General features: G+C 42.4%; 1 protein-coding gene across 2 annotated transcripts in view; it reads right to left on the reverse strand.

Annotated features, from left to right (window-relative positions):
* SEMA4B (semaphorin 4B) overlaps window positions 1-12,706 on the reverse strand; it is a 74,950-nt gene that overhangs the window by 18,499 nt on the left and 43,745 nt on the right. For both annotated transcript variants that reach the window (XM_066592756.1, XM_066592755.1), the window contains exons 2-3: window positions 3,576-3,727; window positions 3,424-3,486 (exon numbers count right to left, since the gene is read on the reverse strand). In XM_066592756.1, coding sequence (XP_066448853.1) covers window positions 3,424-3,486; window positions 3,576-3,727 — 215 coding nt within the window. The remainder of the gene's footprint in view (window positions 1-3,423; window positions 3,487-3,575; window positions 3,728-12,706) is intronic.

Here is a 12,706-nt window from a genome sequence, read left to right on the forward strand (position 1 = left end):
GTTCAGTCGGTACAACTTGTAAATTTTCATACAATTGCCCAATAGTGGTTGCAATATTAAGAGAAGCCTGACTACAGATATGAACCCAACTCCACTGCACAGAACATTTGAGAAATCTATATTGTGCAAAGGACACCTCCCCTAGATCTTCCTTCCCAGATGATGAGGATGCTTCATTATTATGTTATACATTGATAAATGCACACTCACAAATTACTTAATTTCTTAACCCTAATCATTAAAGGGGAATGTACACATACTCCCATGGGGTGATATACCATGATCCCAGGTGATTCATGTTTAGTGACACATCTATGTCAACGTATTATACTATATAAGCCCACAGTTAAATGAAACTGAATCCCAAAATCCACAAATAAACTATTTCCCTGGGCACCCTGTACTATGTGGTTTCCATAACTCCCATAGAAGTGAATGTGAGTTACGTAAACTGTAGAGCACAGCAAGCGACGCTGTATCTCACAAGCTATGGGAAATGATCTGCTGGTAATCAAAACCTACACAACACATTGTAGGGATCACAGTGAATGCTTTCTGATTTCTAAAGAACATCAGCCAATTCAACAGGCTATGGACAAGTCATACTAGTAGATGTCTATGCTCTCCAATTACTACCACTATTAAAGGGCTCCTAGCACTCTACACACAGTGCCTGTTTGACTGTTAGCTCTGACATCTACGTGTCCGGATTTGGCTTTGACTGTAATGCGAGAGCCCTTATCTAATGGCAGAACTGATGATTTGGTGAATTAACGTTCACTTGTGATCATCTGCTTGTGTAAAAGGGTTTTCTGGGCAATTTTTATTGATGACCTGGCCCCAGGATTTGTCCTCAATAATTGACCTGCTGGGTTCTGCAACTTCAGAACTTGGCCGATCAGCTGTTGGGGAGTCTGCAGTCAATGACAAAATTTGAAGGTTGGAAGTTCAATCTCCGCTTGGTTCGGGTAGCCGGCTCAAGGTTGACTCAGCCTTCCATTCTTCCGAGGTCAGTAAAATGAGTACCCAGCTTGGTGGGGGGTAATAAATAAATTACCTGAGAGCGCTGCAGAATAAGTTGGCGCTATACAAATAACAAGATTTACTGAATAGAAGCAGATTATTGTGATCCCTATGTAGTGGACAGCACTGGTAACTGCAGGCACAGCTCTCACTGATTTTTATTAGAAATGCTCCTGCAATTCCCATGCTGGACACTTCGTAGGGATCAGAATAATCTGCTTCCACTGTGTTCGGTTGGTGACAGTGGGTGCCTGAACAGCTGATTGGCCAGGGTCCTAATTGAAGGACCCCAACCGATCAATACAAATAGTCTGGAAAACCCCTTTAAGTCCGAGCAATTGGTTGCAATCTCAACTGACAAACCCCACAGATGTAAACCTTCCACACAGATCTACGTGACAGAGATTTGTTAAACCTGATGCAGTCCTTAAGGATTAAACACATTATGAGTGACCAATATGCAGATACAGGGGACATCTAGGAGGTGGAAAACCCCATTTTACAGCACTGGATCTCTTTTCTGTACCTTCTCCTTACCCATATATGAATATGCGGGCATGGATTGCCGTTTTAACAATGTTTGCTATACACAAGTAGATTTGTACAAACATACGGCACAAAACGTTTAGTTCCTGTTTACCATTTAGTACTTATGAAGGAGGTCAGGTGGAGTGAACATGCAAATACTACTTGGTGCAGAGGATATGTGTAACAAGGGTGCGGCTGTACTTTGGACAATGAATATGTATTCTTTCTTAGTAGTCTGTGGAATTGGAAAACCGCAAATGAGTTTTTCCTAGAACGGTAACGTTTAGGTAATGTATTACTGAGTAAAAGGAGCAAGAAGTGAAATAATAAGATGAAGTTTGAATCCAATTTCTATGGGACCTTTCACACGGGACAGAATATTCCGCAATATGCCGTCCCTGAATTCAGCACCAAAACCCACACTGCTAACTGCAGATTTTGATGTGGAATTGCCTGCAGGATTCTGCTATTTTCAATTCTGCACCAAAATTCGCCTCTTAGCAGTGGAGATTTTGAGTCTGAGTATTCAATAGGAGGATGTATTCCGCAACACTGTTGCAGCATATTCCGTCCTGTGTGAAAGGTCCCTAACAGTCTAGCTGGCAGCATTTTTTACTTGGGCATGAAATGATAAATGGTGTCACGCTCTTAGAGGGCAAAGTGCAAAAATACCCTCTGAGTAAATGGAACATGTTTAGAAATGTAATAAGATTTAGGCCACCAGCACACGGCTGGGTCGGATTCCATATGCAGGATCCTGCAGCGGAATCTGTCCCTGTGCCTGGCCAGCGATCCCGCGTACCTATCTGCAGTCTTCATAATCTGCGCTGCGGATGTACCAGCCGGTGCACATGCGCAGTTTAGATTATGCCACGCCGTCGCTAGGTGATGACATGGATCCCGCAACCTTTCCACAATGATGATTGCGGAAGGGTCGTGAGGCGGACAGCTTCCATTGACTTCAATGGAAGCTGTCCACACGGAAGCCGCACAGAATCGCAGTCGATTTCCACTTGTGTAGAGGAAATTGCGTTTTTGCCATAGCATTCTATGGGCAGCATTTGCTGTGGAAATTTCATATTGCTCTGGATTCCGTATTGAAAATCAACCCGTGTGTAGGCGGCCTTAAAGGGGTTCCAGACAGTGTTTCTCACCTCCTCAAGCACCACCAACAGGTCATGTTTTCAGGATTTACTTAGTATTGTACAGATGATAACATTTTGTCATTGTCTGAGAAATTGCCACAGGTTTCTATAGGTCATCCTAAAATCATGACCCAATGAGGGTACTTCAAAACTGCATGTTGAGAAACACTGTTCTAGAAGACACTTGGATACATTTTTCAATGCAATCACACCCTTCTTCTGCACTCATGTTAAACACCATATTCATCTAACACCTGCCAGTTTGGAGTGGTTGTGGCCATGAATGGTTCTTTGAAAACAACCATGTGACATCCAACCTCAAGTATTCTTGCTAAGGTTGATATTTAACATTGTTAAGCAGATGAAGACCCCAAGAAATAACTTTGGGCACCGCTTTTATTGAGCAACTTCATGACACAGAAGCACAAGTATATGTACTATGACACCTCCTGGGCAGTTGTGATTCAGGACCAGGGTGTGATCTTATCAAAGGTCTAATGGTCCATTTACACGGGACGAGCCGTCGCCCCACTTATAGCTAGGGTCTTTCCCTTATCACTGTTTTGTTATATACTTTTTGTGTTATCTGCATTCGTACTGGAGTGTATAAACCCGTCCTTTCAGGACATTATTATTGTGCCTGGGTCCAACATGACAAATATCTTATCATTAATAAGGAATAGGGATCTGGATACTCAGTACAATATTGCTGTATAGTAGAACATACCTGCGCATCTTTTCCCTTGAAAGTACATTCCTTCTTTTTACTGTCTTCTGCTTTCCATCTTAGCTGCAAAATGAATATCAAAGCGCTATGTTATAATGGGTGACTTGTATGGTAGTTGTCACGGTTCAAGAATGAAGAATAGAAGCACCTACCATTGATATAGATGTAAAGTTTGCACTGTTGAGCGAGAATAGGACTTCCCTGGCCCCTACATACAGAGTGCTGCCATCCTTACTGAGCAGTAGGGTTGTGTAATGACTGACTCCTTCTGCCTCAAACCTCCTTATTGTCCTCTCTGGAGAACCTAAAACACAGGACAAAGCATGTTTGTATATTAGTCCAGTGCTTTATAACATGATAATTGACAACATACAGTACAATAAGAAACAAATACAATATGAAAAAGACTATAAGTCAAATATTATGTGTTTTTGATTCTGCATCACTGAAGCAAAACAGATTTGGTGGAGACCAATGTGAAATTTTCCAAGTGAATTCCGCCTCTAAAACCATGGCAGAAATGTGTGGCTAAGGCCGGGTCCACACGAGCGTGTGGTGACAGCATATTACGCACGCAGGTTTTGCGCGCATAAATGCTGTATTAATCTCACATGGATTGTGCAAAATATGCGTGCAAGAAAAGTCACAGCATGTTCTAACTTGGCGCATATTACGCTTGCATACGCACTAGATAGTACATGGTAATGGACGGCACACAGCCATTACGCAATCTCATTGCAGACTGCCTGCGTGCCGCATGCGTATCTCCTGCAGCCGGCACGCTGTGAGATACACTCGTGTGAGCCTGGCCTATTTCATGTATTTTTGCCGTAGGTTTTGTTACGGATCTGCGCGCGAATTTAGCCCTTGTTTATGGGCAAAATCTACATGTGGAATTTTTAACTCCTTGTTCTGCGCAGATCCTTATTATGAAGTGACATGTAATTTTTTTCGACAGTGCGGATTTGAAATAGAGGTGGAGAAGTCTGCGTCTAAAGTCACAAAATTTGCAGTGTGAACATATGGTAAAAATCAAAAATAAAGATACTACGCTGTTGATGGCTATAATAAACATACATCCAAATCTTAAAATATCATATTGATGGACATTTGTCACAAAATGGTCTAATTCTGTCTGCTAATATGCAGAGGAGTAGAGTGCAGAGATAGAAGTCACACCTAGTCCCTGGTGTCTAAGGGGTCCCCAAGGTATTTTATTCCCAGGAGCACTGCTGTGGTGCTCTCCACAAGAAGAAACATTACTTTCCCTGGTCTTTCATTCTCTACTTGCATGTGACAAGGACAATGTAATGATTTTCCTTTACTGATGATTATTTTTTATTTTAGTGATATATACTCTTTGAGGCTATTGTAACATAGTAACATAACATAGTATATTAGGCTGAAAAGGGCATATATGCATCCAGTTCAGCCTATTACCCCCCACCCCCAATGTTGATCCTGAGGAAGGCAAAAAACCCAATGAAGTAGAAGCTAATTTTCCTCATTTAAGGGGAAAAAATTCCAAATCTGGCAATCAGAATAATTCCTGAATCACCGACCCTTCTGAAGTAATCAGTGGCTAAAACATACGTATAATATTGTATCACTTAAGAAGGGCATTCAGGCCCCTCTTAAACACTTTTATCAGGTTTGCCATCTCCACATCCTCAGGCAGAGAGTTTTACAATTTCACTGCTCTTACAGTAAAGAACCCCCTTCTATGTTGGTGTAGAAACCTTCCTTCCTCTAGATGTAGGGGCACCCCCTTGTTGCAGTCCTGGGTATAAATAGATGATGGCAGAGATCTCAGTATTGTCCCCTGATATATTTATACATAGTTATTAGGTTGCCCCTCAGCTGTATTTTTTCTAAACTAAATGACCCCAATAACCTCTCTGGGTATTGTAGCCACCTATTCCATTTATTACTTTAGTTGGCCATCTTTGAACCCTCTTAGGCTCTGATATGTCCTCCTTGAGTACCGGTGCCCAAAACTGTATACAATATTGGTCTGACCAGTGACTTGTAAAGAGGAAGAACAATGTTCTCACCATGTGCCCCTAGATCTCTTTTGATGCATCCTGTGATCCTTTTTGCCTTGGCAGCAGCTGCCTGACACTGGTTGCTCCAGTTAAGCTTACAGCTAACTAAAATCCTCAAGTCCTTTCCCATGTCAGTGTTACCCGGTAGATTCCGATTTATTGTGTAATGATGTATGTATTTCCCCCACCCATGTACATAACCTGTTATTACCACCATGTTATTTACAAAAGGTCATGCATGTTAGAAAAGGTAATTTGGTTCTAATGATAACTGTTAGAGATGAGCGAGCATGCTCGGATAAGTAAGTTACCCGAGCGAGTCTCGCTCTTCTCGAGTAACTGCATTCTTGTCCGAGCATGCTCAGGAGGGAAGGCGGCGGCGGGGGTGGGGGTGGGGGGGGTGAGAGATCTCTTTCACTCTCTTCCCCGCTAACCCCCGCCCCCCCGAGCACGCTCAGACAAGAATGCAGTTACTTGAGAAGAGCTAGGCTCGCTCGAGTAACTGGCCTATCCGAGCGTGCTAGCTCATCTCTAATATCCGTACATGTGGGGATTCAGATGTAGTTTTTTAAATTTACAAATTAATAAAAAACAGCAACAAATGATTAAAAAAAAGCTAAAAAAAAAGAAAAATTAGAGAAAAAAAACCTGGAAAATTAGGAGAATAAAAGAGAAGCAGAGTCAGTATTCATTCCCTCACCAACAAATACTCTGCTCTGATCAATTGATCCCCAGTAGGGAGGTATTCAGGACTGAGTGGCACAGGATAAACTGAGTCCTTTGAATAGTTTTCCAGTTCATTAATAACCATGAGGTGATCACTGTTTCCTTGTGCAACTGTAACTTCTCGTTCCTATGGCAAGCTTCGGAGCACATACTCCATGTGCTGCCAGATACGGATCTTTGGCTCAGAAACTTGATATCAATATGTTGAACAGCATGACTGCCGCTCTGCTCCAAACCCCGAGACACAAACCTTCTGGATCATTCTGGAGTGTTTATTAACTATGTGATGGATGTGTTTAAAATTATATGCAGTATATCATAATAACATTCACATATATTGGTCACAGAATGTCTTCATGTTAGTGATACGCTAGTGGTGCGCTCCAGTATTGAGTCAATGAATAAAACCTCTACATCTCATGTATCAAAACTTCTTTAGAAGAGAACTAATCTTGTAGCCCACAGCAACCAAGAGTTACTCGTTACAGTCAAAAAGTCACTTTCTTCTCAGTCTTTATAGAGGAGGTCTATGGCAAATAGTGTGTCACTATAAGACCATGAAAATACGTAAGCAACGGCATTAAAAGCAAACTACAAAATGTATTCTTCACTTATTTCTACTGGACACCTCAATTCTCCACAACTAAACACTATTAAGTTGAGTTTTCTAGAACTCTAATATTGATAACCTATTCTTAGGATAAGTCATCAATATTAGATTAGTAGAGGTCCACCGCATGGGAACTCTGCCGATCAGCAAATTAAAGTGGCCGCGGCACTCAGGTAAGCACCGCTGTCACTTCACTGCTTACCCGACACAGCGCCATACATTTCATAGTGGCATTGTCTGGTATTGTAATCCAAGCTACTCTCAAGCAACCTGAGAAGAGGCTGCGGCACTCACCTGAATGTCACAGCCTCTTCAATCAGCTGATCGGCAGGGGTCCTGAGCGGTGGATCCCCAACGATCTCATATTGACGACCTATTAATATTAGGGTTCCAGAACACCAGTTTAAGAACAAATGTATGCAGTAATCTAATGACCGTACAACATATGCTGGAGATGCAAAGTCACTTTAAGCTATTTTCCACACCTTTTGCAACTATATTGGTAGTAAATTCAGTCCATTGTTTATGCTATATTATAAGCAGATATGTCAAAAAATTTGGAGATTCCCCAGATTTTTGGAAAGGCTTCCACATGTACACTCTGCTGCTAAATAAGTATATACCAATTCCATACCAAGCCATGGCAGGCATGATAAGCTACAACAATGGAGTATAAATACATTAGCTTGTGACACTAAACCACCTGCACCAACTTGAATACTCTTCACTAGAAGATGAATGTGCCATGCTGACAAGAGTAATGAAGAGCAAGCCTTAGAAGAAATTGTTCTGTTCAATGCCCGGGCCTCCTGTGAGGCGCGATCCACAAATGTAGCTTGACCTTTGTCATCTTTCATGCCGTGTTTCACAACGTTAGACAGTATTCTGTTATTAGTGTTCATTAGCTTGTCTGAACAGCCTTGACATTTTCCAGTTGTGACTTGTCAGATGAAATAAAGAAGTTCACATGTTACTTGTAGCTTTGAGCATTAAAGCGCTGCTGGTGTACTCTATGGTGGTGGGGAATTTTTGCAAACTGGGGAAAATGTTTTGAGAGGGGATATTGACAGAACAGAACCTGCCTGATTGTGGTACATTCCTCAAAATTATCCAGTTGGACACTATCAAGTATGGTCAGCCAGAGAACATTGACTTGTATAGTCATGCATAAACTACATCTGGGCTGTATCTGGTTCTGTACCCTTGGAATTATCATTTTGGTCCATATCAATTTGGTGCTATATATAAACAATCTGTGATCTGTTAGTATACCCAAGCTATGGTTGACTGCAAATGGTCTCTAAGCAGTCAAACATTGCTGGCACCAGTCAATAACATGTCTAGAGAGACTAGTGGATTCAACCCATTTGATGAGGAAACATTAAGTTAACTCAAGTGAATTCAAGTGTCAGGCCTCCTTCCCACGAGCGTGACGGGGTCCGCCGCGTAATATTACGCAGTGAAGCCCGTCACGGCGCCCCCCAGAGCCCCTATACTTACCTGCGGGAGATAGCGTGAAATCGCTTCCCCGCCCACCACCGCCGCGTCACCGCCCGTCACCGCCCACCACCGCCGCGTCACCGGCCGTGTCACGTGCACGGCCGGCCGTGTCACGTGACGCGGCCGGCCGCGTCATTTGGCGTCATATGACGCGCGGCGGTGGGCGGGAAAGCGTTTTTTCACGCTATCTCCCGCTGGTTACAGCGGGAGATAGCGTGAACGGACGGCTTCCATTGACTGCAATGGAAGCCGTCAGTGCGTACAGCCCGTCCTCACCCGCAGAAAATAGAGCATGCTGCGGGTGAGGACGGGAGAAATCGCGGTGCGTAATTCCGCGCTGGAATTACGCATCGTGAGCATTGTGCTATTAGGTTCAATAGAACCTAATAGCTGCGGGCAACGCAGCGGATTTTCGCCGCGAATTACGCGGCGGAAATCCGTTCGTGGGAAGGAGGCCTAAAGGTCCAGATGAATTACATCCCAGGATACTGAAGGAAGCAGCGGAGATAATAGCTGAACCACTTGCTATAATCTTTGAAAATTTCTGGAGAACAGGAGAAGTCCCACAAGATTGGAGAAAGGCAAATGTTGTTCTCATCTTCAAAAAAGGAAAGCAGATGAACCCAGGAAACTACAGTCCTGTGAGCCTGACTTCTATACCGGTAAAGATATTTGACCAAATTATACAACAGCATGTATGCAAGTACTTGGATGAGAATGCAGTAATTAACCAGAGCCAGCATGGGTTTGTAATGAACAAGTCATACCAGACTAATCTAATTTCCTTCTATGATAGTATTACTGACTAGGTTGATCAGGAAAATGCGGTAGATATAGTATATCTTCAATTCAGCAATGAATTTGATAAAGTATCTCCTGCCATCCTTACTAAAAAAAATTACCAAACATGGGATTCAAAAAGGAACTGTTAGGTGGAATCACAACTGGCTGAGTGATCGTACTCAAAAAGTGTCATAAATGGCTGCACATCCAAGTGGAAGAATGTATCAAGTGGGGTACCACAAGGCTCTGTCCTGGGCCAAGTGTTCAACATTTTTATAAATGATCTGGAGGAGGGAATTGATGGGAAACTAATCAAATTTGCTGATGACACAAAGCTAGGAGGAATAGAGAAGAGAGAACGGACTCAAAAAGATCTAGAAAAGCTTGAACAGTGGGCGGCAACTAACAGAATGGTATTGAACAGGGAGAAATGCAAAGTCTTACATCTGGGCAAGAAAGATGAAAAAAGCACATGCAGAATGGGAGGAATTAGGCTAAACATGTAAAAAAGACTTGGGTATACTAACAGATCCAAGCATATACAAACGATGCCCAACAGCTTGTCCCAGCAATAATCCTTGCCGTGCTTTTACACAGGAATGATTACCGCTCAGTGAATAGAGGCAGAGCGAGCCGGGAATCATTCTGGCCCACCCACCTCCATTCACAGTAAGCAAGTAGTCGTTCATAAGTGAACAACTGCCTGTTTACACTGAACGATCCGTCGTTCAGTCACTACATGCATTTACACGGAACAGATAATAGTTCACATTCACGCTGGACCGGGGGAATCTAAAGGATTAGCGCTCCGTGTAAAGGCACTCGACTACAGGCTACTTATGAGATGGTGACAAACCAAAATGGGCATTAACCAGTATATATAATTTCCTGTTGCTTTTGTAGTATCAACATATTCTGCAGACCATTTACATTACTCTGAGTTCAGCTCAGCTTAAAATATGTCGTCCCCGATAAGACGGACCGCATGCTGAGTTCTCCAAGAGCAGCACTAATAACATTCTTTCAGCTGCTGACCCACTGGAGAACAATAGCGATGTATTTAGAGAACAGACCACCCGCTGTTCTCTAAATACACGCAAATGAAGCTGGTTAGCTACTAATGGGCTGATTAGCCTATTAGTAGCTAATGCAAAATGATCACTCAAAACTGTCCATTGCTGACGAATTTTGAGCGATCATCTGTGTATGTAAATGGCGCTTTAGTCCCCAGTGGAGCTCACAATCTGATTTCGGTATCTCCCATCTACACAATAGGGCCAATTTCACTGGAGGCCATTTAACCCATTTGTATATATTTGGAGTGTAGGAAGTACCTGCAACGCCTGGAGGAAATATACCCAATCAGCATGTGTGAAGGGGTGTGTGTGCTAAAATACCCTTAAAGTTGTTCATCAGTAAGTTATACTAACAATCACTTCCAATGACTGCAAGAATGTTAAAATAAATATTAATAGATATTATTAGATATTCCTGCAGGGCATAATAGAGAATGGCTCATTCCGAGAACCTACTAATTAGAAGTGATACCATCAAAAAACCCTTTACAAAGACAATATTTACTTACCGACATTTATATACACATATATTGTTACAGATGAGATAACAAAATGTACTTATCGAGATGATCTTATAAATGCTACAGGACATCCGATCTGGCCACTTTACATTATGAATTGAGCTGCAGCCATATTGTTTTTTTGTGATTTCCTCTTTACCAGCACAGTCTTGTAATAACCTAGTACTGGCCCATCTGTTTAACAAGTGTGCTTTCCATTTGTTCTGAATACAGATTAATTAGAAAAAGCAAACATAAGTTGTGGTCAAAGTTGGAAAAGCAACACAGGAAGACTATTGTACCTCGTTATTGATTCAGCAATAGAAACGCTCCCGGCTCAAACTGCTTTGAATTTTACAGAATTATTTAGAATTTGCAAAAACATCTGCAATCATAAATAGTTGGGTTTTTTTGTTTTTTTTTTAAAGAATAGATTCAATAAAACTTTTTCTAGCTCGTAAAAAGAACTGACAGATGCATGAGTGATTGTAGCCTATAGCTATACTTTTATCCAATGGCAGTACAAACACAACCATGCGAGTTAAATCTCACCAAATACAGCAGAGGAAAGAAAAAAAGTACCCCCCTTATATAACACCAATGGCTGATTAGACCATAGAATTAAGGTTAAAGCCGATTACTTGGCCAGCACAACAGATAAACATTTTGACAGATTGTCAATTAATGGCTAATAAGACAAACATTATAATTGCGCTTTTTTTATTGAATATAAATCCCATGTCTACCATCAGCTTTAGGGCCAAAAATGTCATAAACGAGAGGTGTATACGCCGCAGCCCGGAATACTATAAGCCGGGGGTAGAGAGTTTAGCTTAGCTAAACTCCCTCCCCCTTCCCTTTCCTGACGCACTCATGGGCTCCTATAGGAGTCTATGGGAACGGCCAGCATATTCCGGCAAAAGATAGGATAAGATCTAGCTTTTTCGGCCCGCCGGCCACTTTTACGCTCCGGAAAATTGCCAATCCGATCTAATGCAGTGGAATCCAATGCTAAAGATGGTCGCGATTTTCAGCCGGCGTTTTATCGCGACAAAATAGCCACGATAAAACGCTCGTGTTAAACTAGCCTTAGACCAACAGACCATCACAATCACTACAGATTCATATATATACAAACATAATGAGCATGTGTATTACTATTACAAATCTTAGTTTCCATCACTCTTACTTCCTCAGAAATTATTTAGAATTTCTGGGCTGGGGGCGGGGTCCCCAGCGGGTCTGGGTCTTCCTGGTGGCTGTCAGACTCCTTGCACCAATCAACTGCTGGGGCGGGAGCTCTGACAGGATTTAAACCTGTCTGATTGTCCTAATGGTTGCCAGTGTTAGTTTTGTCTTCCTGCTACACCCGCGTACTTCGTGTTTTGACTCCTGATTTTGACTCCCTGCTTTTGGACCTGACGTTGCCTTGCTTGACCCTCTTGTACCGCGTACCCTCTCATTGCTGACCCAGAAAGTCTGACCCGTCTTGCTGTTGTTTGTTCCAGTGTCTGTCTGTTCGTTAGTACCCATGTTCCCCTTCCTTAGTGAGTGTAGGGACCATCGCCCAGTTGTCGCCCTGGGGCTTAGCCCAGGAGGGCAAGTAGGTTGGGACAGGGGTTGTGTTTTTTTTCAGGGACCTCCAGTATCCCGGACCCCCGTCCTGACAATACTAGTCAGGACCGAATGGAAAACACATAAAAAGTCAAGTTAGTTACAAAGCTGGTACATTCTACATGCCTAATCCATAATACAAAATTGTTTGAAATAATGAGATACGTTTGATAATGGGCACAAATCCACAATTTTTTACTACAACCCCTCCCCAATTATTGAGGCACGTTGGGTAACCATACTCTGCTGGGAACCATCAACCTTTCTAATTTATTCTACCGCGAAAAATGGCCATGAAACAGGGTCACACAACCCTACAGATGTTAGACAATATAATATCTATTGGAGGGTTTTCGTTTCTCTCAGACACTGCAGGCCTAAAGACCCAATCTTGTGTAGGTGGCAAAGGAGCGGCTTGCAAACAAAATT

This window comes from Eleutherodactylus coqui, chromosome 2 (assembly GCF_035609145.1).
Source record: "Eleutherodactylus coqui strain aEleCoq1 chromosome 2, aEleCoq1.hap1, whole genome shotgun sequence".
In the NCBI taxonomy this organism is placed as follows: Eukaryota; Metazoa; Chordata; class Amphibia; order Anura; family Eleutherodactylidae; genus Eleutherodactylus; species Eleutherodactylus coqui.